At 38.6% G+C, this 25,307-nt stretch overlaps 14 protein-coding genes across 14 annotated transcripts; 5 read left to right on the top strand and 9 right to left on the bottom strand. All coding sequences in view use genetic code 12, as the record gives it.

Moving 5' to 3' along the window:
* Positions 1 to 580: 580 nt before the first annotated feature.
* Positions 581 to 1,798, top strand: CPAR2_102580 (pepsin-like aspartic protease; the record flags this gene model as incomplete). Its single annotated transcript, XM_036812280.1, has 1 exon — positions 581 to 1,798. One exon carries the CDS (start codon positions 581 to 583, stop codon positions 1,796 to 1,798), a length of 1,218 nt encoding a protein of 405 aa, XP_036663403.1.
* A 318-nt stretch (positions 1,799 to 2,116) lies between these two features.
* On the bottom strand, positions 2,117 to 4,276 carry CPAR2_102570 (uncharacterized protein; the record flags this gene model as incomplete). The annotated part of the gene is made up of 1 exon (XM_036812279.1): positions 2,117 to 4,276. The coding sequence occupies one exon, from the start codon at positions 4,274 to 4,276 to the stop codon at positions 2,117 to 2,119; it is 2,160 nt and encodes a 719-aa protein (XP_036663402.1).
* A 1,165-nt stretch (positions 4,277 to 5,441) lies between these two features.
* On the bottom strand, positions 5,442 to 7,604 carry CPAR2_102560 (uncharacterized protein; the record flags this gene model as incomplete). The annotated part of the gene is made up of 1 exon (XM_036812277.1): positions 5,442 to 7,604. The coding sequence occupies one exon, from the start codon at positions 7,602 to 7,604 to the stop codon at positions 5,442 to 5,444; it is 2,163 nt and encodes a 720-aa protein (XP_036663401.1).
* A 1,266-nt stretch (positions 7,605 to 8,870) lies between these two features.
* Positions 8,871 to 11,033, bottom strand: FAA21 (medium-chain fatty acid-CoA ligase; the record flags this gene model as incomplete). The annotated part of the gene is made up of 1 exon (XM_036812276.1): positions 8,871 to 11,033. One exon carries the CDS (start codon positions 11,031 to 11,033, stop codon positions 8,871 to 8,873), a length of 2,163 nt encoding a protein of 720 aa, XP_036663400.1.
* A 1,199-nt stretch (positions 11,034 to 12,232) lies between these two features.
* AIP2 (D-lactate dehydrogenase) lies at positions 12,233 to 13,819 on the bottom strand (the record flags this gene model as incomplete). The annotated part of the gene is made up of 1 exon (XM_036812275.1): positions 12,233 to 13,819. One exon carries the CDS (start codon positions 13,817 to 13,819, stop codon positions 12,233 to 12,235), a length of 1,587 nt encoding a protein of 528 aa, XP_036663399.1.
* Positions 13,820 to 14,652: 833 nt separating this feature from the next.
* Positions 14,653 to 16,038, top strand: ECM14 (putative metallocarboxypeptidase; the record flags this gene model as incomplete). The annotated part of the gene is made up of 1 exon (XM_036812274.1): positions 14,653 to 16,038. The coding sequence occupies one exon, from the start codon at positions 14,653 to 14,655 to the stop codon at positions 16,036 to 16,038; it is 1,386 nt and encodes a 461-aa protein (XP_036663398.1).
* A 140-nt stretch (positions 16,039 to 16,178) lies between these two features.
* On the bottom strand, positions 16,179 to 16,307 carry CPAR2_102520 (uncharacterized protein; the record flags this gene model as incomplete). The annotated part of the gene is made up of 1 exon (XM_036812273.1): positions 16,179 to 16,307. One exon carries the CDS (start codon positions 16,305 to 16,307, stop codon positions 16,179 to 16,181), a length of 129 nt encoding a protein of 42 aa, XP_036663397.1.
* Positions 16,308 to 17,345: 1,038 nt separating this feature from the next.
* CPAR2_102510 (uncharacterized protein) lies at positions 17,346 to 17,474 on the top strand (the record flags this gene model as incomplete). Its single annotated transcript, XM_036812272.1, has 1 exon — positions 17,346 to 17,474. The coding sequence occupies one exon, from the start codon at positions 17,346 to 17,348 to the stop codon at positions 17,472 to 17,474; it is 129 nt and encodes a 42-aa protein (XP_036663396.1).
* Positions 17,475 to 17,823: 349 nt separating this feature from the next.
* On the top strand, positions 17,824 to 18,375 carry CPAR2_102500 (D-aminoacyl-tRNA deacylase; the record flags this gene model as incomplete). The annotated part of the gene is made up of 2 exons (XM_036812271.1): positions 17,824 to 17,888; positions 17,949 to 18,375. 2 exons carry the CDS (start codon positions 17,824 to 17,826, stop codon positions 18,373 to 18,375), a joined length of 492 nt encoding a protein of 163 aa, XP_036663395.1.
* Positions 18,376 to 18,706: 331 nt separating this feature from the next.
* Positions 18,707 to 18,835, bottom strand: CPAR2_102490 (uncharacterized protein; the record flags this gene model as incomplete). The annotated part of the gene is made up of 1 exon (XM_036812270.1): positions 18,707 to 18,835. One exon carries the CDS (start codon positions 18,833 to 18,835, stop codon positions 18,707 to 18,709), a length of 129 nt encoding a protein of 42 aa, XP_036663394.1.
* A 1,235-nt stretch (positions 18,836 to 20,070) lies between these two features.
* CPAR2_102480 (uncharacterized protein) lies at positions 20,071 to 21,525 on the bottom strand (the record flags this gene model as incomplete). Its single annotated transcript, XM_036812269.1, has 1 exon — positions 20,071 to 21,525. One exon carries the CDS (start codon positions 21,523 to 21,525, stop codon positions 20,071 to 20,073), a length of 1,455 nt encoding a protein of 484 aa, XP_036663393.1.
* Positions 21,526 to 23,351: 1,826 nt separating this feature from the next.
* NUO2 (Nuo2p) lies at positions 23,352 to 23,939 on the top strand (the record flags this gene model as incomplete). The annotated part of the gene is made up of 1 exon (XM_036812268.1): positions 23,352 to 23,939. One exon carries the CDS (start codon positions 23,352 to 23,354, stop codon positions 23,937 to 23,939), a length of 588 nt encoding a protein of 195 aa, XP_036663392.1.
* Positions 23,940 to 23,965: 26 nt separating this feature from the next.
* CPAR2_102460 (uncharacterized protein) lies at positions 23,966 to 24,505 on the bottom strand (the record flags this gene model as incomplete). Its single annotated transcript, XM_036812266.1, has 1 exon — positions 23,966 to 24,505. The coding sequence occupies one exon, from the start codon at positions 24,503 to 24,505 to the stop codon at positions 23,966 to 23,968; it is 540 nt and encodes a 179-aa protein (XP_036663391.1).
* Positions 24,506 to 24,744: 239 nt separating this feature from the next.
* Positions 24,745 to 25,167, bottom strand: CPAR2_102450 (phosphatase regulator; the record flags this gene model as incomplete). Its single annotated transcript, XM_036812265.1, has 1 exon — positions 24,745 to 25,167. One exon carries the CDS (start codon positions 25,165 to 25,167, stop codon positions 24,745 to 24,747), a length of 423 nt encoding a protein of 140 aa, XP_036663390.1.
* Positions 25,168 to 25,307: the final 140 nt, after the last annotated feature.

Genomic DNA, 25,307 nt, shown 5'->3' with positions numbered 1-25,307 from the left:
GAGATGTGCGAATTTGCAAGATTAGAGTAATTCTAATCCATGTTGGATCTTCAGATATTGTTGGCAGAATCGGTTTTCAAGTATCAAGATACAGCGAGCTGATTAAAAATGTCTGACACATTCTACTAGTCTACTCGTACTTAGCAAAAGCGCAAAACAAGACCCAATATTAATCCAATCGATGAGGTCGTGAAAGGTACAGAGAGTGTTAGAGAATTCTTGAATAGACACATCTACCAGTGGGCGCTGGGCTGTTTTTGGCACAGGTGGGGTAGCAACCATTTCAAATTACCTTGAACCACGTTGTTTGTGCTTGTTTTACAACTTCCTCGGAGGAGCTCCTTCCATTCTCATAACCACTTCTTTGGCTGAATTTTGGCCCATGCGCATATCCATTTGAATAATTGAGCCAATCAAGTGAACAACCGAAGGAGAGTGGAAAGAAATGCCTTTGCAGGAGTCAATTATGGCAGTGAAACTCCTTTCTGCCAGAGTCTCATTGGCCCACGTTGGTGTTTACACCGGTGCCCTTGGAAACATTATAAATAGGGAAGCAAATCCCCAAGATTGGGTGAGTTAAATGTCAAGTCACCAACTATCAATTACTCCAATGACTACAATTGCCATCTTTACTAAAAACGTTTTGCTTGCCATTGCTTTTGCTTTGTTTGCCCAAGGTGCTGCTATTCCAGACCCCGCTAAAAGAGATGATAACCCTGGTTTTGTTGCTTTGGATTTTGAAGTTACAAGAAAGCCTCTCGATGTGAATGCTACTTCAGAACTTTCTAAAAGATCTTCTCCATCATCACCATTGTACTTTGAGGGACCTTCATATGGTATTCGTGTTTCAGTTGGTTCCAACAAACAAGAACAACAAGTGGTTCTTGACACCGGTTCTAGTGACTTTTGGGTCGTTGATTCCTCTGCATCTTGTCAAAAAGGTAATTGTAAGCAATATGGAACTTTTGACCCACATAGCTCAACCTCATTCAAGTCATTAGGCTCCAGTTTCAGCATTGGTTATGGGGACAAGAGTTCTTCGATTGGAACTTGGGGGCAAGATACAATTTATCTTGGTGGTACTTCCATTACCAATCAACGCTTTGCTGATGTTACCAGCACCTCGGTCAATCAAGGAATATTAGGTGTTGGACGTGTGGAAACTGAGAGTGCAAATCCCCCATATGACAACGTCCCTATCACTTTGAAAAAGCAAGGAAAAATCAAGACCAATGCTTACTCATTGTATTTGAACTCACCAGGTGCAGCTACTGGTACGATTATTTTTGGTGGTGTTGATAATGCCAAGTATTCTGGAAAACTCATTGAGGAGCCATTGGTTCTGGACCGATACTTGGCTGTAAACTTGAAATCCCTTAACTACAATGGCGATAACTCCAACGCGGGTTTTGGTGTTGTTGTGGATTCCGGAACCACAATTAGTTACTTGCCTGACAGCATCGTTGACGATCTCGCCAACAAGGTTGGTGCATACTTGGAGCCAGTTGGTTTGGGAAACGAGCTTTACTTTATTGATTGTAATGCCAATCCTCAAGGTAGTGCTTCTTTCACCTTCGACAATGGTGCTAAGATTACTGTTCCATTATCTGAATTTGTCCTTCAAAGTACTGCCAATGCTTGCGTCTGGGGTTTACAAAGTTCCGATAGACAAAATGTTCCTCCAATCTTGGGTGATAATTTTTTGAGACACGCTTATGTCGTTTTCAATTTGGATAAAGAGACCGTTTCTCTCGCTCAGGTGAAGTACACTTCTGCCTCAAGTGTTTCAGCAATTTAGAAACTTCCATTGTTTGGAAACCTTTTTTTACAATCGTTATATTCAATAAATTGTGTTGTTATGAGACAAATCTGTAGTGTAATTTGTGGCAATTGTTGTGCATGAAGAGCGGCGATAAGGAACAAATTTGATAGCGAATATCACATGCTTGCGTTTTCTTCTACAGTGTTACTTCAATAGGTAAATTGGTTTGATTCCATAAAATCATACAGCTGCTGATATATTTTAATATACAACAATAACGAGAAACCAGCACTAAGAAGAATCGGGTTTGCAAACAAGCGGTACCAGGACTAGACGCACAATCCATTTCTCTAATCACAATTTTTCATTTCTCAAGATTGATCCTTCCTGATACATTCTATCCAAATTCTTTTGGAAGAATTTTGTGCAAAGAGGTCTTCTGATCTTTTGCGTTGGTGTAACAACTTCTCTTTCAACTGTTAATGGCTCAAAGTAAATCTCCACATTGTGCAATCTTTCAAAACCTTGCAATTGATCCTTCACAGCAGCATTGAGATCCAAAAGAAACGCTTTTTTGTTTGAAGGATCATTCAAAAAGTGAAGTATATCTGCCCTGTCATTGATTTCGTCCTTGAATCTAATTCTCAAATAATCTCCAATTGACGTTGGGTCCAAACCAACAATACCAACGAGATAAGACTCAAGTGAATTTCCATGGACAAAAATTTGTTGAATTTGTGGACACGTTGCCAAGTAAGCAAGCTCGATTTTCTCTGGAGTGACAAATTCTCCTTGTGCCAACTTGAAAAAGTTTTTGACCCTGTCAATGACGTACATTTGGTTGTTGCGTCTAGAATCAATGCGTGCAACATCTCCTGAACAGAACCATCCATCTTTGTCAAACGATTCAGCTGTGGCTTCTGGATTTTTGTAGTATTCTTTGAAAATCTGTGGTCCTCTTAGCAATAATTCGCCTCTTGGTCCTCCCTCATCTTTCGACGTGTAGTTCATTTCCGGAATGTCCCTCAACCTGCATTCAGCACTTACTCCAATTGCACCAATGGAACCCGGATCGTAATCAAATTGCCTACTACACAAAAATCCAGCAAACGACTCGGTTGAGCCGTACCCGTTAGAAACTCCAACATTCAATGCCGCTTTAATAAATCTAATCGTTTCCGGGTTGACAGGTGACGAACCGGTTGCTATCATTTTAACACTTCCTAAACCCATCCTTTTCCTAAATGCATCAAGCAATTTGTCATATACCAAATGATTAGGATTAACATCATCATCCAGAGGTTGTGCTTGGAGCTTCAATTTCTCAGTGATGGCTCTTGTATAGATGTACCTAATCCATGGGTGTTCACTCTGGATTGTTTGAGACTTTATGGTTGCTTCCAACTTTGACAATACTCGAGGCACAGTTGATAATGTGGTTGGTTGCAACTCTCTAACGTCATCAAGCATTGTTGATGCTGACTTGCTTTGAGGGAAACCAATCTCCGCGCCAATGCAAACTCCATATAAAAGATTGGCTCTTTCCAAAATGTGAGCAGCTGGTAGGTAAGAGTACAATCTTGTGGCTCCTGGTCTGAAAGCTCTACCATATTTGAACACCAAACCAGAAACTGCACTCTCATGAGTTAAAACAACTCCCTTTGGCATAGCCCCGGTAGTTCCTGAAGTGAAGCATATGGTGAATTTGGTATTTGAGGTTGGTGGAATTGGTGCTAATGGGTTTGACTCTCCAAGCTTTTCAATGTGGTCATAATCAAACAACGTGATACGATTTTCTGCTGCAAAATACTTCAACCTAGCATCTTCCGGACCTTCCAACTTGTCCATAGACACAATCACAATCAAGTTGTCCATTTTGTCACTTTCCTTCTTCAACTCGATCAACTTGGCTATCTTCTCTTTGGAGCACAAAACAATTGGCGATCCCGTCAATTCTAAAATATATTTGCTGGCATTTGGACCTAAAGTGTCATACAATGCCGTGTTAGTGATGGAATAGGCAATGGTGGCCATGTCAGCCAAAACCCATTCTGGTCGGTTGCCGCTGAATATAGTCAACACAAACGAATCATCTTTCCTTGTTGGATTGTAGTTTATGTTGCGATGGACTTCACTGTCAGTTCTGAAAGGATTGTTTTCCAACACAAAGAATACACCAGAAGCCAAATTGTTTCTTCTTCGTCTAACGGTGTGATAATCTTGCCAATGGTATCTTCCAAATGATCCATCAGGTAATTTTTCTCTTACTCCAAATGCATTTTGATCTCCAGAGAATTTGTAACCAAACTCAAACAAGGCATACAATGTGTCTAATGAATTATGCAACTTGGTAATCAACCCATCGGGATTGTATTGGTTTCTGTAAATTGGCGAGTACCCTTCTTCTTCTGTATCGGGTATGGGAATAGCTTTTGCAATCGACCGTGGGTTGAGTGGCAACTTTTCCTTTAGCGCTTCATATATACGCTCTGGTGACTCTTGAATCAACGACATGGTCCTTATTTGTGTTTAGCTGAGTCTGAATGGTGGAGCTTCTGAAAAAGTGCCTGAAGTCATTTGCTGAACAAGGATAATACCATATCAATTTATACTTTTCGACATGTGTCCCTCCTTTACCCCAAATTTCCTTCTTTTAATAGTTAAGTTACCCCAACCATACCTATCCGGAGTTCTCAAAACCAAAAACAACAAAGTAAATATTTTATATCGTTTTTGCCCCTTCTGTATCGCTCGCCCAATTTAGGAGGCTTTGTTGTGGTTAACTTTAATGCAAGCACATATTATTTTTATTTTTTTTTTTCTTTTTTTTTTTTACTTCATTCCAAATTTGGTATTCAAGTTTTTGCGGGGGAAAGATCATCAGGTGTCTTACAGTTCAAAATCGCAACAAGTATAGAAGGCAAGGTGGGGAGAGGAGTTGAGGGAAGGGTGGGGTATACAGCTCTAACTTAAACCGTTCATTATCATGTCTACGCTGTACCACCATACCTTATTTCGTAGATGTGGACTAGATAATGTAATTGAATGCAAGATAGATATCATATCTCCGATCTTTAGTTATCGCCGACGAGATATTGAAGTTACACAAACTATGTGGTTAGAGAAGCATTGTGATAGTCACCCCTCCAAATTGTGGCTCTCTTGTCGAAACGCTTGCACCACTTCCTCCTCTCTCTATAAGACCTTTTTATGACCACTTTTCGTGAACAGAATAAGTGGGGAAAAGTGGAGGTGACATACAAAAGTCACATTTACCGCTTGCAAATTTATTATCTAGATACCAATGGCTGAAGAGTGATTGGTTTAGAGACTGTGTGCTAACGATGACATACTATTCTAAAATGTCCTCTGCACAACCAATCCTTTTTCAACTTGTACACCCTATTTGAGTAGGTCTTCTTACACGAATGTCAAACGTACTGGGTGCAAGTTGTCCTTTTGTGGGTCAAACTTCAGTGGAAACCACGTGGATATGTGGGGAATGTAGTCCCAAATTTGTCACTTGAAATTATACAACTTTGCGATAAAATCGATAACACAAAAATACAAGCTTACAATACCCCTCATTTGTGTCAAATAGAATAGGTCATTATATCATTTGTATCAAAAAAGAATTCTATACCATAGTTGTATAATATCTAAACACTGTATAAAAAGTCTATAATTTCTCATTTCTCAAAATGGATCCTTCCTGATACATCTTGTTCAAATTTTCTTCAAAAAATTTGGTGCAAATAGGTCTTCTAATTTTTTGCGTTGGTGTAACAACTTCTCTTTCAACTGTTAATGGCTCAAAGTAAATCTCCACATTGTGCAATCTTTCAAAACCTTGCAATTGATCCTTCACAGCAGCATTGAGATCCAAAAGAAACGTTTTTTTGTTTCTTGAGTCATTCAAGAAACGGAGAATATCATTCCTGTCGGTAATCTCGTCATGGAATCTAGCTTTCAAGTAGCCACCAATTGTTACTGGATCCAAACCAACAATACCAACGAGATAAGACTCAAGTGAATTTCCATGGACAAAAATTTGTTGTATGTGGGGGTTCGCTGCCAAATAGGTGTTTTCGATTTTTTCAGGAGTAACAAACTCTCCTTGTGCCAACTTGAAAAAGTTCTTTACACGATCAATAACATACAATTGATTGTTGCGTGTTGTGTCAATTCTTGCAACATCCCCAGTACAGAACCATCCATCTTTGTCAAATGCTTCCGCAGTGGCTTCTGGGTTCTTGTAGTATTCTTTGAAGATTTGCGGTCCACGCAATAACAATTCCCCTCTTGGACCTCCCTCATCTTTCGACGTGTAGTTCATCTCCGGAATGTCCCTCAACCTGCACTCGGCAGTTATTCCAATCACACCAATGGATCCAGGGTTGTGATCAAACTGTTTACTACTCACGAACCCGGCAAACGACTCAGTTGATCCATAACCATTGGAGATTCCAACATTCAATGCTGCTTTCACAAACCTGATTGTTTCTGGACTAACTGGCGATGACCCAGTGGACATCACTTTAACACTTCCCAAACCCATCTTCTTTCTCAACGCATTGAGCAACACATCGTAAAACAAATGACTAGCATTGGCATCCTTCTCGCTTGCTTGTGATTGAAGCCTTAATTTCTCACTAATTGCCTTAGTGTAAAGATATTTGACTATGGGTTTTTCATCGTTGTTGATTGTATTTGCTTTGATTCCAGCTTCTAGTTTTGACAAAATTCGTGGCACGGTTGCAAGGGACGTTGGTTGCAATTCTCTGACATCATCAAGCATGGTCAACGGCGACTTTCCCTGTGGAAAACCAATTTCGGCTCCAGCACTCAATGCAAATTGGATATTAGCTCTTTCGTAAATATGAGCCATTGGTAAAAAAGAATACAATCTTGTTCCTCCAGGGTTGAAACCTCTACCATATCTGAAAACTAATCCCGACACGGCATTTTCATGAGTCAACACAACTCCCTTTGGATTAGCTCCAGTGGTTCCCGAGGTGAATGATATTGTGAATTTGGTGTCTGGAGTGGGTGGGATAGGTGCCAATGGGTTGGCTTCTCCAAGCTTTTCAACGTGCTCGATGTCAAACAATGCAATTTGATTCGCAGCTGCAAGGTTTTTTAACCTAGCATTTTCTGGACCTTCCAACTTATCCATAGAAATGATCACAATCAAATTCACCAAATTGGTGCTTCCCTTTTTCAATTCAATCAATTTGGCAATTTTCTCTTTGGAGCACAAAACAATTGGCGATTCAGTCAACTCCAAGATGTATTGACTTGTGGTTGGACCCAATGTGTCATACAAAGCTGTATTGGTGATGGAGTAGGCAATGGATGTTAAATCGGCTAAAGCCCATTCTGGTCGGTTGTGACTGAATATACTCAAAATGAATGAATCGCCTTCTCTAGCTGGATTATAGTCTAAATTCTGATGAACCTCACTATTGGTTCTGAATGGGTTGTTTTCTAATACAAAAAAGATGCCTGAACCCAAATTGTTTCTTCTTTGTCTAATTGTGTGGTAGTCTTGCCATTGGTATTTGCCAAATTTCCCATCAGGCAATTTCTCTCTTACTCCAAAAGCATTCTGGTGCTTGCTAAAATTGTAACCAAACTCAAACAACGAATACAAGGTATCCAAAGAAGGGTGTAATTTGGTAATTAAATGATCAGAACTGTACTTGTTTCTGTAAATTGGTGAATAACCCTTCTCCAGTGTATTAGGAAGTGCAACCGCCTTGTCAATCAATTGCGAATCAAGGGGCAACTTTTCTTTGAACATATCAAAGATACGCTCAGGTGTCTCGAGTATCAATGACATGATATGTGTGTGTGTGTTTGTTTGTTTGTTAAGTGATAGTTGGAGAGAGTTGAGACCAAATACATGTATACTGCTTGAAAAGTGAAGGCGGATTTGCATTCAATTTATAGTTGCAGCTTAGAGTCAATCCCTGAAATGGCCCCCTTCCCCCCCTTCCTCCCCCACCCATCAATTCAAATAATAAAATTAGTTTGCAGGATCTCTCTTTCCCCAACAAAGGAAAAATGTATTTGAACCGATGGAAATAGTGCAACGTCTTTTTATTATTATGCCCTTGGTATTATTATTATTATTATTTTTGCACAAGAGGTAAAAGAAGCTTGAAAATATTTCACAAGTAAAATCTTTCTGTATATTTCATATGGGGCTCTATGCTGTTTGTGTTTCACACAACCACACTATTCACATTGTATTTGAACTTAAAGTCTGCTCATTATCTTGAAGTTTCTTTGTGCTATCTTTTCTCTTTTTTGGTGGATTTTGATTTTGCGGGGTCTTCGAATATTTTCTACGATTGAAGGTGGGTTCGGATTTAACGATAAATCATCCATTCTTTTACGATAGTAGAAGTGGTGGCACTACTGAAGGCGTATAATCACACACATGACAAGAGGGTGGCTCATATGAATACATCGTTGTGCTTTTAGAACAGAAAGTTAGTTGTAAACGAAAGCTTTTAAAGTGCAACGCATGGTAAAAAAATGCCACGTCTTGTGTTTATAAATCCGGTGGGTGGGGATTGCTTATCGCCGGTTTGTGTTACAACCCACAAATCGAAGCGATTCGAACATCTTCGTAAAGAAAGACATCAAATTTGGCATGCTTTGCTCCTTTTATTTTTTTGGTAGCATGATGAAGAAGACAAATCCAGTCGAACCCTTATATTTTATTCTTTTTTTGACGTAATTTGGGTGGGGCTAATAACCCCGTCCCGGTGGCTGTACTCCCCTAGGGCGATTTTGGTACGTTCCAGCTCCCTGTTCTACATAGAAGCAGAGTAAAGAAGAGCCATCTATTGTACTTTGCTGCTGATGTAAACAAAGTTTCCTTCACATTCACCAATGAAAGTAGGCTTTGGTGTTTTTCACATTGCATAAAAAGAGGGGTATAGGTAATATGCAGGATGATATATTTGCGCATGAAATTTCGCATCAATTACTTAGACCCTCAAGGATCCCACCTATGCATAAAAAGACAAGTTCTACTACGATCATTCAAAAATTCTAATTCACTTCAACACAAGTTCAACTAAAAAGTACACGAAATCTATAATTTATCATTCCTGATAAGTGATCCCTCGTCATACAATTTGTCCAAAGTATCTTTAAAGTATTTGGTACAAATTGGTCTCTTGATCTTCATGGTTGGTGTGATCAAGTTCTTTTCCACCGATAAGGGCTCAACATCAACTTCAATGTTGTGTAATTTTTCAAACCCTTGAAGTTTGTTACCGAGCGATGTATTCATATCAATCAACAATTCACGTTTACGTTTGGCATCCTGGAAGAATCTAACCAAATCAGCCGGATCATTGATAGTCTCTCCATGTCTGTGCTTAATGTACAGCGTGATGGATACGGGATCTACTCCAACAACACCAACCAAGTGGGTCCTCAAAGAATCACCGTGAACAAATAATTGAGCAATGTATGGAAAACAACTCAAATATGTATTTTCAATTCTCTCTGGAGTAACATATTCACCTTGAGCCAATTTGAAAAAGTTCTTGACTCTATCGATGATAAAAGTACGCCCAGTTTTGGCATCGATACGAGCAACATCACCAGTGTAAAACCAACCATCTTCATCAAAACACTTGGCAGTTTCCTCTGGGTTCTTGAAATACTCTGGGAAGATTTGTGGCCCACGAACTAACAATTCACCTCTTGGTCCACCTTCATCTTTTGAAGTGTAGCCCATTGCCGGCAAATCTCTAGTTCTACATTCAGTAGTGACACAAATTGGACCACATGAACTGGCTTCGGTCTCAAACATGGAGCTACCCATGATACCAGCAAAAGTCTCACTCATACCGTAACCTTGTCCAACACCGGTATTCAAAGATGCTTTCAAAAATTTAAGAGTTTCTGGACTAATTGGTGCCGATCCCGACATTACCACTTTAAGGTTCTTCATTCCCAATTTTTTACGCAACAATCCCAATACTCTGTCATATAATAAATGTGGAGGGTTTGTGTTTTCATTAGCAGGGTCGGATTGTAATGCCAACTTGGCTTTAATAGCTCTTGTGAACAAGCTCTTCAAAATGGGCTTTTCATCATTGTTGACAGTTTGAGCCTTGATACCAGCTTCCAACTTGGTCAATACTCTTGGAACTAATGCCAAAAAATCTGGTTCTAAATATTGAATATCTTCCAATAGAGTTAATGGAGAAGGACCTTGTGGGTATCCAATGGCAGCACCATAAGCTGTAGCAAAGTGCAACCCTTGCCTTTCATAGATATGAGCCAATGGCAAGAAGGAGTAAAAAACGGCATCTTGCTTTGGTAATCCCATCCCAGCAAAAACAAAAGTAACACCGGCAACTGCATTTTCATGTGTTAAAAGAACACCTTTTGGATTTGCACCTGTGGTTCCTGAAGTGAAAGTGATACTAAACTTGGTTTCGGGTTTTGGAGGGATTGGATCCAATGGGTTGATTTCACCCAATTTCTCAACTTGTCTGTAGTCAAATAACGAAATGTTGTGATCGTGGCAATAATTCTTCAACAAAGCATCTTCAGTGGTCAAATCATCCATAGATACTATACAGATTAAGTTACTCAAATCTTCTGGGTTTTGCTCTTTTAGTTCAACCAAGCCTCTAATCTTGTCTTTGGAGCACAACACAATTGGACATTCGGTAAGATTCAAGATGTATTTACTAGTATCGGGACCTAAAGTGTCATACAACGCAGTGTTTGTGATTGAATAAGCAGCGCAAGTCACATCAGCAAGAGCCCATTCAGGTCTGTTGTGAGCAAAAATAGTCAAAATGAATGAATCATCACTCAATGGGTCATACTTTAACTTCTTGTGTGCTTCGCTATCAGTCTTGTAGGGATTATTTTGTAGAATAAAAAATAAACCAGAACCCAAGTTATTTCTCCTTCTCTTGACGGTATTATAATCTTCCCAAACATATTCACCATAAGTGCCATCATCTTTTTTAACCCTGTGACCAAAAGCACGCTTGTGTCCATTGTTTGCAACTGAAAGCTCAAACGTTTCATACAAAGTGTTGATTCCAGGATAAGGGATTGCTTTCAACTCTTTTTGAGCGTACGCATTTCTGTAAACTGGCGAAAATCCTGGTTCTTCTGTGTTTGGAAGTGGAAGTGCTGTGTCGTTCAAACTTTTATCAAAGGGGAAATTATCCGTAATGGTTTTCCAAATATGTTTTGGTTGTTCTTGAAATAAAGGTGCCATGATAACCGGAGTTTTTGAGAATAATAAAAGTTTTTATTGGAAGTACTTCTTCAGAATAATGTTAGCTTTTCCTTCCTTGCAAAGATAACTTATTATCAGAACGTTGGGATCGAAAGGAATGAAAATTTTTTTTTAGAATGGGAAAGAAATGGGCGCCGGATTTGTATATAAATACCTCTCTCTTTTTCTGGGGGGAGTTTCTGATTCTGATGCGTATCAATACACACGACTGATTTTCCATTTTCCATCTGTTTTTGTGTTTGTTTTGTGGAGACAAATAATCTTTTTTTTAGTGAGAAAAATGCTTTCTTTTAACTTCCTCGGCAAAGAAACAGGCCCAATGCTCACTGCTCATAACCAACGATTCATTGTAAAAGACGGCCCACATATTATTATTGTACAAGAAAGACGATTTAAACACTAAATTTAAATTAGTCCGAAGATTATGAAGCTCGGTAGAAATGCTATATGCAGTATACAATACATACATCTAGGATGGCAAATATCGATGACAAGATCCATTCTCACCTAACAAATTTTCTTCCAAATAGTCATCTCCACACTTTGGCTCTTCTCTCTTTGATCGAACAATTGTCTTCAGCAGAGCCAGTTGTGGTCGTCTGTAAGCAACCACAACCACAAGGTTTGGGGGATTGAAAGGCGGAGGTATATCACGTATATCTCCGCTATTTATGTAAAAAGAGATTACAAATAAAACCCCTCTACCCCTCAGTTGCTACATCTGGGGTTCCTTTGCTCCACTACGTATTATTGTTTGCACGCAAGAAACGTTTATTCAGTTTATTCTTCTTTTTGTTCGGTAAATATCGGCGCCAATTTTAATTTGATTTTGCGAAATCAACCGTATAACATCCGACATCCGACACCTTGAGATACTACATCTTAGAACAGAGATGTTGACTTGAATTTGAGCTAAGCTTTTGGGGGGGATGGACGTAACACATTGTAGAGTCTGGTGCCCGTAGTCAAGCACCTCATCCTCTATTGGCCGTCTTAGTTTATGCTCGGCCCAGGTCAAAGAACGCGTTAGAAAGTTACATCTTTTTTGTGTAATTTGACCCCACAAATGCTATATTGCCACATTCTGAACTTAAATAAGGAGTTCTATACCAACTTGAACTTGACAGTTCGCGTGATTCTGAGCCAAATGAATGTCTTGAGATTCATATTTTACACGATTATATATACTTGTAGGGATTCATAATTCCGGCTGGATCGTAATGTTGTTTGATTTGCTTCAACAAAGCAATTTCAGTTGGATTCTTTGAGTACCCAATGTAATTCTTCTTTTGGAATCCCAAACCGTGTTCAGCTGAAATTGAACCCTTCTTTGAAGAAACCCACTCGTAAACAAATGGCTCTAATACGGACTCCACTTCAGGGGTGTACTTACGAACGCAAACATTGAGATGCAAGTTCCCGTCACCAATGTGACCATATCCAACTGCCGACACAACTGGTTTAGCACCATCTTCGAAATCAACTAAATTGGCCTCTGCTAATTTCTCGTTGGCAGCTTCAACCAATCCATACAAGTCTTTTAACGGGATTGAGACATCGTACTTGTAAACACCTCCATTCATTGCACTTGCCTCAGGAATGCTTTCTCTCCAGCTCCATAAACTTTGTACTTGGGACTCATCTTGAGCAACAATACCATCTTCAACCAACCCATTCTCCATTGCATTTCCCAAAAAATTTTCCAATTTCTCGTCATCGTGATCCTTGTTTGATCCAGATGTTTCAATCAAAGCGTAAAATGGGTACTCGCCACTTTCAATAGGGTGGTCAAGACCCAAGTGCTGTTTCGTCAATTGTTGTGACTTTAAATCCATGAACTCAAATGCTGACAAGATTTCCCCCAACTCTTTTCTCGATTCCACAAACACTTTTTGAACAGTTTCATAATCCTTTACGGCGAGAAAGGCGACATTTGTAGCCTGTGGTCTTGCCGGGCAAAGAATAGAAACACCAGTGATAATACCTAAAGTACCTTCGGACCCGATAAACAATTGTTTCAAATCGTAACCAGTGTTGTCTTTGCGTAGAGAATGCATCGAATCGTAAATTGTACCATCTGGTAACACCACCTCTAATCCCAACACACTGCCATGTAATGATCCATATCTCAATAATCTTAAACCTCCAGCATTGCATGCAACATTACCGCCAATCTCGCATGAGCCCTTGGCTCCCAAATCCAACGGGAAAATGTATCCTTGCTCCAGTAAGTATTGATCAGCATTTTCCAAAATTACACCAGCATCAACTTTTAAAATACCACTAACTGGATCAAATGATCTAATCTTATTCAAGGATGATAATGAAATGATGATTTCATCAAAAATAGGGTTTGATCCACCAACCAATCCAGTATTACCACCTTGAGGCACAACGGCTAAATTTTTCTCATTGCAATGTTTCAAAATGTCGGCAACTTGAGCGGTAGTCTTTGGCTTAAGTAGTAAGTTTGATTGTCCACGATACTTCCTCATCCAATCTTCATTGTAAAATAATAAGTCGTCAGCATCGGTGATGATGCTGTTTTCCGGTAAAATGGATTTAAAGTAGTCCAAATCGGAAGAGTCGAGTTTCTTGTATTTTGGATCTCGTTGAACCTTGGAGGAGTATGTATCGGCGGTAAATGGAACTGACTTAACAGTAGAGTAATGAGCAATCGGTGACGACCAACGAAGGAAAATTGAGGGAGCCCTCAATCTTTTTGATAGCAGGTTAGATACAGTGTATAGTAATCTCCTCTGCATGGCCTGTAGTGGTGATTTTATAAAAGAAAGGCTCTTTGCCAATGATTTACCGTAGCACGAGTCAGAAAAGTTACGTAATTTTTTCAAAGGTCAAAAGAAGTAAAAGATTTTTTTTTGTTATATGCAGGTTGGCAATTAGTCATTTTTGCAATGGGTGCAAACCCATAGCTTTTTAGCAGTGTGCCACTAGACTAAGCACATACAGAATGCTGTCAGTTATATCACGGTAAGATAGAGAAGAAGATATAATTTTTTGAGCAGAAATAGGACAAGGAAAATTGTCGATTTTGTGATGGTGATAAAGAACCAAAAGTCTCATGTCAAGCCTATCATTAGTCGATGAGGAGCACCTTACACAGTACAGTGTTCTTGCTACTGGGGCGGAGAGCTACTGAAGTAACAAGATGTTTGAATGAAAAAACCTGCAAGGTTGATCTGATATCCCCGGGAGTAATGTCCAATAAACCCTAGTCTTTCATATCTTGCTACTACTTTGGGTGTGGTCGTGCTCACTCCATGACAGATTGACTACAGTTTCTACTGACCATTCTCATACATCCATACATGTGCTTTAAATATGTAAAGTTCTTGCTAACTTATTGTTTTTTTCTTGTACACATAGCAATGGTAAAGTGAACGTTTTCTTTATCTATACAAATTGGACAAAAGAGGAGAAAAAAGAAGTTGTAATCATCCATTATCAATGTGAAAATTTAATCCATTATAAATTCCCTTCATTAACGAGTACATCAAGAATCGATACAGATTCATTCAACTCTCCGAATCATAGCAAGCACGCTCACTGTGTCAACTTCAAAAACTGCATACACAAGATGAAATTGTTAGTACCAGCTTTTCTCCTACTATTGACGGTTTGGTCTTTTCAACTCCCATTTTCTATTCCAGATTTGCTTAGTGTACTGCAGCATCAACATACCCACTACACCAAGCTTGACCCTAAGGATCAACCCATTGATTTGTTGCAGTATAAAGATGATGTAGTTATCAGAGTATCACTTGCCAATTCTCCTGCCTTGAAAGAATTTCTCACAAGAAAGGACATACAGTTCAACAAATGGGGTAAGAACAATAACCAGCAGACAGTCGATATTCAAATCAATGAGGAAGAACTTATGAAGTTGATTGAAAAGTTTCCCTCTTTGGAGTACCATACCATAATCGAGGATTTACCACAGCGTATCTATGAGACTTTCCCCTTGCAAGAACAGCCAGTTCTCACAAAGGATGAGGACTTTCATGCACAATCAGAGTTATTCTTCAGAGAGTACCGTGAGCTATCCACAATCAATGCATGGTTGGACTTGTTACAATCCACTTACCCTGATGTTGTCAAACTTGAGGACATTGGTGACACTTTTGAACATAGAAAGCTCAATGTTGTTCACTTTTCAGTACCAAATGATGATATTGAACACAGTGATAAAAAAACCATTGTAATCACAGGCGGAGTCCATGCTCGTGAATGGATTTCGGTGTCAAGCACTTTGTACTTGATTTATCAATTAATTAAGCTATACAACACATGGCCCAACTCAAAGATCTTGACTCAATTAGACTTTCTATTCATTCCGGTGACTAATCCTGATGGATATGAATACACATGGACAACCGACAGATTGTGGCGCAAAAATCGTCAAGAAACCCCAATTCCAAAATGTTTTGGTATTGATATTGACCATTCATATGGTTACCATTGGACCAAATCGTCAGATTGGGCCTGTGGTGAAGAATATAGTGGAGAATTCCCATTTGAAGCGTTTGAGTCGCGCTTATGGGATGAATACTTGAACAACACCAACAAAGATCACAGTATTTATGGTTACATTGACTTACATTCTTATTCGCAGGAGATTTTGTACCCTTACGCTTACTCATGCAATCAGCAGCCAAGAGACGAGGAAAATTTGATTGAATTGGCTTGGGGTATTGCCAAATCAATCAGAATGAAGCTGGGCACAAACTACAATGTCTTACCTGCATGTATTGATAAGGACTCAGATTTGTTGCCCGATTTGGGCTCTGGATCTGGATTGGATTACATGTATCATAATCGAGCCTTTTGGGCATATCAGTTTAAGTTGCGTGATACTGGTGGCCATGGTTTTTTGTTGCCAGCCAAGTACATTGAGCCAGTTGGTGATGAAATGGTTGCTGCTATTTTGTACTTTTGTAAGTTTATACTTAGTGATGATCGGTAAATGGATTGTTTGATTGAGAGAAGCGATAGTTATTTTTTGTGAATTTTCTTTGTATTGTACTATAAGAGCTATACATAATGAACGATGATGGATCTCGAAAATGTGGGACATCAATAAAAAAGCGGCATCAGTGACGTAAATTAGACAATAGTGCACATGGAACCAACGAATCCACCTGGAACTTTTCTGACCCAGTTGTCCTTACCTGCATCCTTCTTATTGGCGGATGAAGCAGTTTGAGCGTTGTTGTTAGTTTGTTGAGCAGCCATTTTTTTTTTAGTTGGTTAGTTAGTTGATTGTTTTTGTTTGATGAGAAAAAGTAGAAGTAAAACTTTTGAAATAGAGGATCAATTGATCTCCTTTTATATTCTTTTGAAACAGGGCCGCAAAGCTAGTTGAGTTAGAATTTAACACGATTGTTTTGCATACATTTTGGTTCTAATGACTAAAGAGTGTTTGATGTCGGAGAAGAGAATCAGCGCAATAAAGCACCCATCCTGTATCCATCTGTTTCAGAATTGCTGTTAACTATTTTGAAACTCCCTGGGTATTATATTGAAGGCGGTTTCACATGTCACAGACACTCCGATGGTCAGAAGAAGATATTTTTACAAGTTTATTTTCGCAACTAAATTTTCTTTTTTTTGCAACATCTTTTTTTCAGAATTATTGCCCGATTGAGACATGACAATGACGAACATTGCATACATGAGGGGAGTTGCTACTGTTCCGAGAAATTCTTGACTACCGCTGACATTAACCTGTGTTGAACTAAAGTTTAAAAAGAGTTGTTGGGAGCTTTTTATGCTTTCACCCCCACTTGTGGCGTTTGAGATTAATTTGTAGGTATTACCGGATGACAGACATGATTATTGAGTTTTTTGCTTTACCTTTTTTTTTTTCAAGAACAAAACATAGTTGGTTTCTGAAATCTAGTGGCTTTTTCCAGCATCCTTTATTTCACTGTCCCTTCCAAATGAGGTAGAAAAATGGAAACATTTTGTTGAAGAATCTTGTTTCATGATGAGTCGCAATTGGTAAATTAGGATTGTGGAGTAACTTTTTGAAACTGAGAATGCAAAGAAACTGTCAGGTTGAGTGAAATGGAGTGGTCTTTGCCTGTCTAATTTCAATCGTCCCTCCTCCCCACTGCTCATGTTAAATTTCAACTCAAAAAATTTATCAAGACTCATCGCAAACTCATACCGAACCAAATCTACTATAAATATGTGCCAATTTCTACTAAGAATGGCTTTCGATCTCTCTCCTCATCATCAAATAAAAATAACTAACCAACCAACTTAAAAATGGCTGCTCAACAAACTAACAACAACGCTCAAACTGCTTCATCCGCCAATAAGAAGGACGCTGGTAAGGACAACTGGGTCAGAAAAGTTCCAGGTGGATTCGTTGGCTCCATGTGCACTATTGTCTAATTTACGTCACTGATGTTTCCCATTGCGATTGTGTTTTCTGAGAATTCTTTCGCCTACGTTGCTCCTTATTCTGCTTTTTTTACTTTTATCACGAGTGTATTGGACTATATTGAAACATTGAGGCGCCTTTTGAATGGGTATATAGGTTTAAATGCATGCTTTTATATCCTACAAAAGCTAATCTTTGTAGAGTTGATAATGGCCTCCACTTTTCTGATTCGAAATCCGGAGAAACATGGCGCAAAAATCGATCCGGTGATTTTTAATGTGCTCGTGCGACGCTTTGTTGAAAAAAGAAAAACTTGGAACAATTGTTCAGCATACCCGCTCTGAAAACCTCTTACAAAATATGAGAGTTGTTGTACAAAAGGTCAAAAATGCCTCGGTCACAGTTGATGACAAGTTAATATCATCGTATGTATAATATCGAGAGACGGAGTTAAAAAGCCCACTTTACTAACCCAACTCTTTCAGAATCGGAAAGGGTCTCATGGTGCTTGTTGGTATTTCAACATCTGACACCAAAGACGACGTATTGAAACTAAGCAAGAAACTTCTTTCATTACGTGTATTCGAGGACATGACACAACCAGCAGAGACAACTACCAAGTGGTATGGCAAACCATGGAGCAAATCTGTTGTTGATATTCAAGGTGAAATATTATCGGTATCACAATTCACATTGTATGGGACTGTGAAAAAGGGAACAAAACCTGACTTCCACAAAGCTGCCAAAGGCGAAGGTGCCAAGGAACTATACAATATATTGTTGGAAGAATTGAGGAAAGGCTTGGGTCAAGAGAAGGTGAGGGATGGAGAATTTGGCGCAATGATGGATGTGGCGTTGGTCAATGACGGGCCAGTTACCATTGTTTGGGACACACAAGAAAACACTTTATAGACAATAGAATTAGATTTGAGAGGGGGATTGCAAGCCTTTAATTGAGTTTCGTGTCACATGTGAGCTTAACTTTGAAAGCGTCCTTCCTCAACATGCTGAATCAAGGTGATCCGTGCACATATTTGTAAATATCACATACCATAAGGAAGATACTGCAGGCTGGCAAGATAACTCATGTAACTCTTTAAAAAGAGTGGGAGCAAGATTACTGATTTAAATTCTTCAGAAGTTTATATATTGAGCTCCAAAACTATAAAGCTATAGCAAGACCATTCACAACGTGGATTTATAGAAGTAAATTAGCGTCACCAACTTTAGAAGAGAACACCGTTTAGACGATAGTGCACATGGAACCAACGAATCCACCTGGAACTTTTCTGACCCAGTTGTCCTTACCAGCGTCCTTCTTATTGGCGGATGAAGCAGTTTGAGCGTTGTTGTTAGTTTGTTGAGCAGCCATTTTTAAGTTGATTGGTTAGTTATTTTTGTTTGATGAAGAAACAATTGTTGGTTGTCATCAGATGAAGGGGAATTTCTCTCACTTACATATTCTGCTGTACACACTTTAAATTTCGATTGAAGATTGTCGTTGTAAAGTGGTGAAGCTCCTTCTTCTGTCCAATATATGTTTGTTACTTGAACAAATCTCAAACATATGATGCCCATTTTGATGACCGCTCTCATTGTATTTCTTGAATCTTTTTGTAGCAGGTGCAGTTGATAAATCTTACGGATGTCGCCATTATGCGAGAGTGAGTCATGCGTTTGAATTATGATTTCTAAAATGAGACTTTATAATGAAAAGAAAGTACCTGAAATCCCCATCTTGCGTTTCATGTTGTTGTTGTGAAACACGTCGAGTACCCGTGGGAAGAATACTCGAAATGGAGTGATTTAATTGTTACGAAGTGTGTCTCTAAGTCATGACTCCTCTTCTGGCATGTAGAAACAGCTAACCTACTATTGGCTTTCAGGCTCTATGACTTTTTGAATAAAAAGCTTGAATTGCAAAATCATTGAGCTATTTACAAATTGAACTCCATTGTGGTATCCTTATCTCTGGTAAATAATAATCAACAATTGTTGCAAAAAAAAAAAAGAAACAAAAATTACCCGTTGCGATCGCATAGCTATGTTAAAGGGCATCCACAATCAACGCAAGCTCACTCGTTTCAGATGCCTAGCATACTTTCCTCTTGTTGGTTTCTTGTTTCGAATGTCAGTTGCTTGCACTAAAAGTCTTGGCAAGTGACGTTCACACTAATTCAAGGTGTAAAAGAAAGTGGCAACATTTCAGATGTAGTGTAACTGATGTTTATAAATGAAGGACGAACTCGCCATTTATCTCAACTCATCCTTCTCTCCCACATCAAACTGCTTCCAATCACTAAAAATAGCCGCTCAACAAACAAACAAACAAACAAACAAAAATGCAAATACTGCTTCAACTTTTAGCAAACAAGATGCTGGAAAGGACAACCGGGTCAGAAAAGCTCAAAGAGTTCGTGGGATCTATGTGCACCATCATCTAAAGTATTCATCACCACTTTGACCCGTTACTATTTCTGAGAATGATGTCCCTGAGTTTTTAAATAAATCACTGTGTAAGATCTGAATAAATGTTTTTTCTACATCAAGGAGAACCATAGCTTTATCTTCTAGTTTCAATTATATTACAATACGTACTTCTAGTCATTACAAACCATTACTAACACACGAAAATGGTTTTCCATATAAACTTGCCTCATAAGACCATATAATACTTTGAACAGTAGCATACAAACCGGGACCTAGAATATAAAATCCCAAGGCAAATATTATGACATTCAAAACATACTCTACCTTTTGTACTATGCTTGATCTGGTAAACAATTCAACCAAGCTTATACGTACACCTTCTTGTTTGTAGTAGTACAATTTTCTCAATTTGAAGTAAGCCAATGCCCAGAAGATGAACCCGAAAAAGCAATCAAATAGCGATGACATCAAACTCAATAAGTCGCTGAAAAATGGAATCACTTCAGCAATGACAAAAGCAATGACCCATAACACACCATTGAGTCCAGCCCAGACACCCCATCCCAACAATGTGTTTTCATTTCTATGTATACTTCCCTTGCTAAAAATCTCTTGAAACAAAAACTGCGAAGAAACGTTACTGTACAATGAGCCAAGAAACAAAATTGTTGGTAATGCAAAACTGAATGAAATCTTTTTGAAATTTCCCACCAATGATCCAAATGCTGGTGCAACCATGTAAGCATTTCCAACATAAACATAAACAATAGAACCCGCCAAAGCAAAAGTGATCAACTCACAAATTGTAACAACAATCAATGCTTTACGGAAATCTCTTGGTTGCTTCATTTGTGAGATAAATGATGGATACGTGATTTGTCCAACAAATGTATAGACAATGTTCAAGACAGCTGACATAATATTGACATATTTTTCGCCCTTTTGTGGCCATGCATGCCAGACCACTGGAGTTGAGGGATCGTATCCATTTGGATGGCTTTGTACTCCAGCAAAAATCATTGCCAATACAACAGCAATAAACATAGTAATGGCTGAAAAGTAACCAACTCCCGATAAATGACTAAATGTTCTTGGTAACGAAAGCAAAAAACAAATAATTGCAGTCACAACTCCGAAGACAACTGAACAGATGGTGGTATTATCACTTATGGTGTTCCAATATTTGGCACCCACCAACACATGCAATGCCTGAATTAAGGTGTTGTTTAGCAAAAATGCAATGGCTGTGGCATACCACACCCATTTCTTGCCAAATATCAAATGTTGACCAATATCACAAACATTGGTTAAATGAGGATAAGCTGCACAATAGTCACTAATGATCAAACCAGTGTATAAACACAACAATGAAACAATAACGGTGACAATTAATCCCAACCCCAACCCCAATACGGAATATGACCAAGGGAACGACATAATCGCAAGACAAATGTACTCGCTGAATAATAGTCCCGCGGTCTTTTGCCATGAACAATTACGATAATTGATTGAATGTTCACTCTCTTCTGCAATTTGCTTTTTCAAAAAGGCATCTGGGTCAAATGAGGAGATATCAGAATTCTCCTCAAACTCCGTCTTCAAGTGAGAAGACTCTTTTGGTGACAAAGACATGGATGGTAGAACTCAATTAAAGAAACAAGTGGACAACACGTGAAGATGGCAAACGACCGATTCTGTTGTGTGGGGGAGGGATAGAGACTAGCTTTTATATACTTATAAAAAGATCTCTACCGTTTAAACCATCTCTATTGTGTCTCATCGCCTCTCCTACTACGAAAGAACAATCAAGTTTTGCTCAATCTTTTTGCCTAGCTTTATTTAAGGGACCATGCATGAGAGAAGAGAACAATAGAAACAGGCTCCATATAGAGAGAGCAAGTGAAACTGCATATTGATAAAAAAAAAGTGGAAAAATGTTTTACAATTTAAGGGCTTTGTGTTTTAATTGAAAAAAGTTCTTTTTTTTCATTTCGTATAGGGCGTTTCATTTTATTTTCGAAGTATAGAGATAGAAGACCATGAAAATGTTCCCTAACCACTTTGATGGTTGAAATATGTTTCAAATGGGTTGCACCAACAGCCGGAAGACCACAATGAAATTGAGTAATTATTCAGAAAGCCGCATGAAAGATATACTTTACCTGCAAAGTCTATGATTGTTTGTACTTACAATTTGGTTCGGCGTTTAGCGATTGAATTCTGTTTATTGATGAATGTAGGTTCTGTTAATGACGTGATCGTCCAAGAACCGCCCCTCCCCCACTCAAAAGAAAAAAAAAAAAAAAAAAAGAATGCCACACTTTTTTGCAATCAATTAGCAATGAGACGAAATAAAGTTTCTTTTTTTGGTCACTTGTGGCTCACATAAAGTTTAACAGTCCATGCATGTAAGATCATAACCAAGAATTTCATGTTTGGAACAATAACAATATGAAAAGAAATGGGAATACGATTATGCAAGAGCAATGTTAACGACCTAATAGGAATAGATGTACGATTAATGGGAAAACGACATCTTCTTCGCTTTCTATTTTCTTGGTGCTGTCATTCAGTCTCTTTTTTTTTTTTTCTTGGGACAAAGTTTGTCGCCGAAGTCGATAAACCCGAGATTACTAAGAAGCTGTTAAGCCTTTTTTTTTTCTGTCTTTAAGTGAGAGGTGATATTTGGGGCGATAATGGAAATACTATATTGAAGCTAATCATACCTTGTTTAAGGCTTTGTGCATATTCTCAAAATCAGGTTCTCCTCTTTATTATTGATTAGTCAAGTGTGTAACTTCTACTTTGGTTCTGCATTTCCCGTAAACCGGAACATTTAAAGAGAATTGAAGCGGACAATAGGTTTGTGGTCTACTTCCACTTGATTAAACATTAATTGATTATCAACTGTGGCTCAGCCAAAACTGATTGCAAATTTGAAATTCGATTTACGATATCGTAAAAGGATACAAATTAGACGCAGCAACGTAGAAGATATGCAGTAGAGGGTATTGGGGTTGTAGAATCTACTACGCTATCTTTAACTGAATCAATGAATCGGTAATAATAGTGGATCAATGAAAATGTATCTCCTCCCCAAATTCAGAGCCTCTTCTCCCATTAAGCAACTGTTTTGTTGAAAATATATCACACTGAATTGACTGGCCTTAATGATTGTCCAAATAAAGCAACTCCTAGTCCCTTGACAGTCTGAGAGTGCTTTCCAATGATGACGAATTATCATTTCCATCAGCCTAGTACGTTCATTAAATCAACTGGTAGCTCTGTCCATTATTACTACTCGCAAAAATTTCATTGGTTGAAAAAGTAAGCCAATTGGGCAAGTGCGCACTACCAAAGACAATAAATAAGAAAAAATCAATTCTTTCAAACGTCAAAAGTCATTGGCTAGCTAGGATACACCGGTCTAACATAACGAGAACGCGCCACATTTAGCCATGTCAGGAGGTCCGGTACCAGTATGGAAGAAATACACCAGTAGACCAAGAGGAATATGGGAGAAATTGAGGGAACTTTTGGTATTAGCACCAAATAGATCATCAGGAAATATGTTTGTCCCATTGTACAGAAACCCACCACCAGGCTCAAGAATAGCCGAAGCCAAGGCATATAAAGATCCAATAACAATTCCAGCGGGTGACATAAAAGGAAATCCATATTTTAAACGAGATTTCAGAAGAAACTACCCACAAGTGCACGGATTTAATCAGACTAAATTGTCGGGTTTGTTGCAATTGGGTAACAGCGAGCATCCAAGAATATCTGTCGGTGAAAAGGGTACCAAAGAGTTGAGCACATTTGAAGGAGGCAATGTGGTTAGTTTAACTTCAACTTTGAGCAACTTGCCAGAAAATGTAATTAAGGGAGAGATTTTGGGTAAACAAGGTGAACCTATTGTGGCTCCAAGTTTGAATAAATTTAAATGGGAAATATTGCCTGAGAGTGTTCATGGAATGTACACTGAAGAGTACCCATGTCGTATATTTACTGATACAAAGGTGAAAACCGTGTCTTCATCGGCGTGAGTATATTTTAAATAAATTTCACTTTGTTAAGAATACACAACAGGTCTTATTGAAAACTGCGGAAAGATTGCTGGTAGACCGTATAATCCGAACCAGCAAGTCAAGTATGTGACGAAGGGGTTGTAGTTGCAGTCTTTTGTTGTTGAATCCTGACTTGACATATGCGTGTGTAAACTCTGCGATGTCTCACAAGGATGAATTTGAAACCAAGGTTGATGTAGTAAGTGATGGTCGATTATTGAAATGTCAACTATTTTATTCATTGCTAGGTGTGATAATTCCTTTAGTGATGTATCTAGTTCAACAACGTCAAAGTTAAGTCTGTCGTTCACATATATCCTGAAGCAAAAGACTGGCACTTGATAAAATTCATCATAAGATATGGTAAACTCTAGTCGCACCTCATCTTCGACAGCGATGCATCCAAATAAGTAGTTTTCTTCGTTCACTTGTTTCACGCTAGCAGCAACAGCCTTGAACCTGATCATACACTGCAAATTATCGAAAAGGACATCCTTGAATTGTCCAATAGCTTCGTTAAATTGCTGACTGGTTAAAGCCTTCATCTCGCAATTGTGATGATAAGCACTCAACAAGTGGGAACTCTAAGCGTTGACTTTAACAATTCACTTTTCGAAACAAAAATCTTTATCAATGTTGTCTACAATTGAATTTTAGTTAATTACATTTATCAACAAAACGCCTATACAAACTAACTGTACAAAATAAAATCAAACCATCTCCCAATTGAATACTCCTGTCTGCTGGTCTTCATCACTCAAACCTCCAGTTTCACATCAGTCACTCATTTGTTACTCTCTTCCTTTGCCTTCTTTAACCCATCGCTTGGCTTCGGTGTGCTCTCGTTTAAAAGTCCACTTTTACCATTGGCAAATATTTGCGCATTACTGGCACTTATACTGTTCCTCACTGACATTTCCTTCATCCTTTCAGCACTCGGATGCCTCGAAGGAATACCTTCACCGATGCCACTACCTAAACCTGAAATATTCTTTAATGCACCGCCCTTCTGCTTCTGCATAGCATAATCTCCGCTATCGAAATACTTTTTATCATGGAATTTCGAGCTCAAAATTTGTTGTGTTGTTGGCAACTTCCCATACATTCTATAAATCTTCAACTCTTGAGGTGATAATTTAGATAGATCAAGATGTTGGGTGTTTTCTGGCTCGGCCAATGGGTCACCTTCTGCGTATTTCTCAGTCATGTCTAGTCGCTTTAGTAAGGGTAGATTGTTGAGTTGATTAAAAGGGATCTTCTTTTATCAGGAGGATGTAATACACGCAGGCGTTCGTATTTTGTTTCGCAGAAAATCACTTACATAGCAACGACACATAAATGTACTGG

Source organism: Candida parapsilosis, contig 005569 (genome assembly GCF_000182765.1).
Source record: "Candida parapsilosis strain CDC317 annotated contig 005569".
NCBI lineage: Eukaryota > Fungi > Ascomycota > Pichiomycetes > Serinales > Debaryomycetaceae > Lodderomyces > Lodderomyces parapsilosis.
This window is presented reverse-complemented; position numbering and strand designations above follow the sequence as displayed.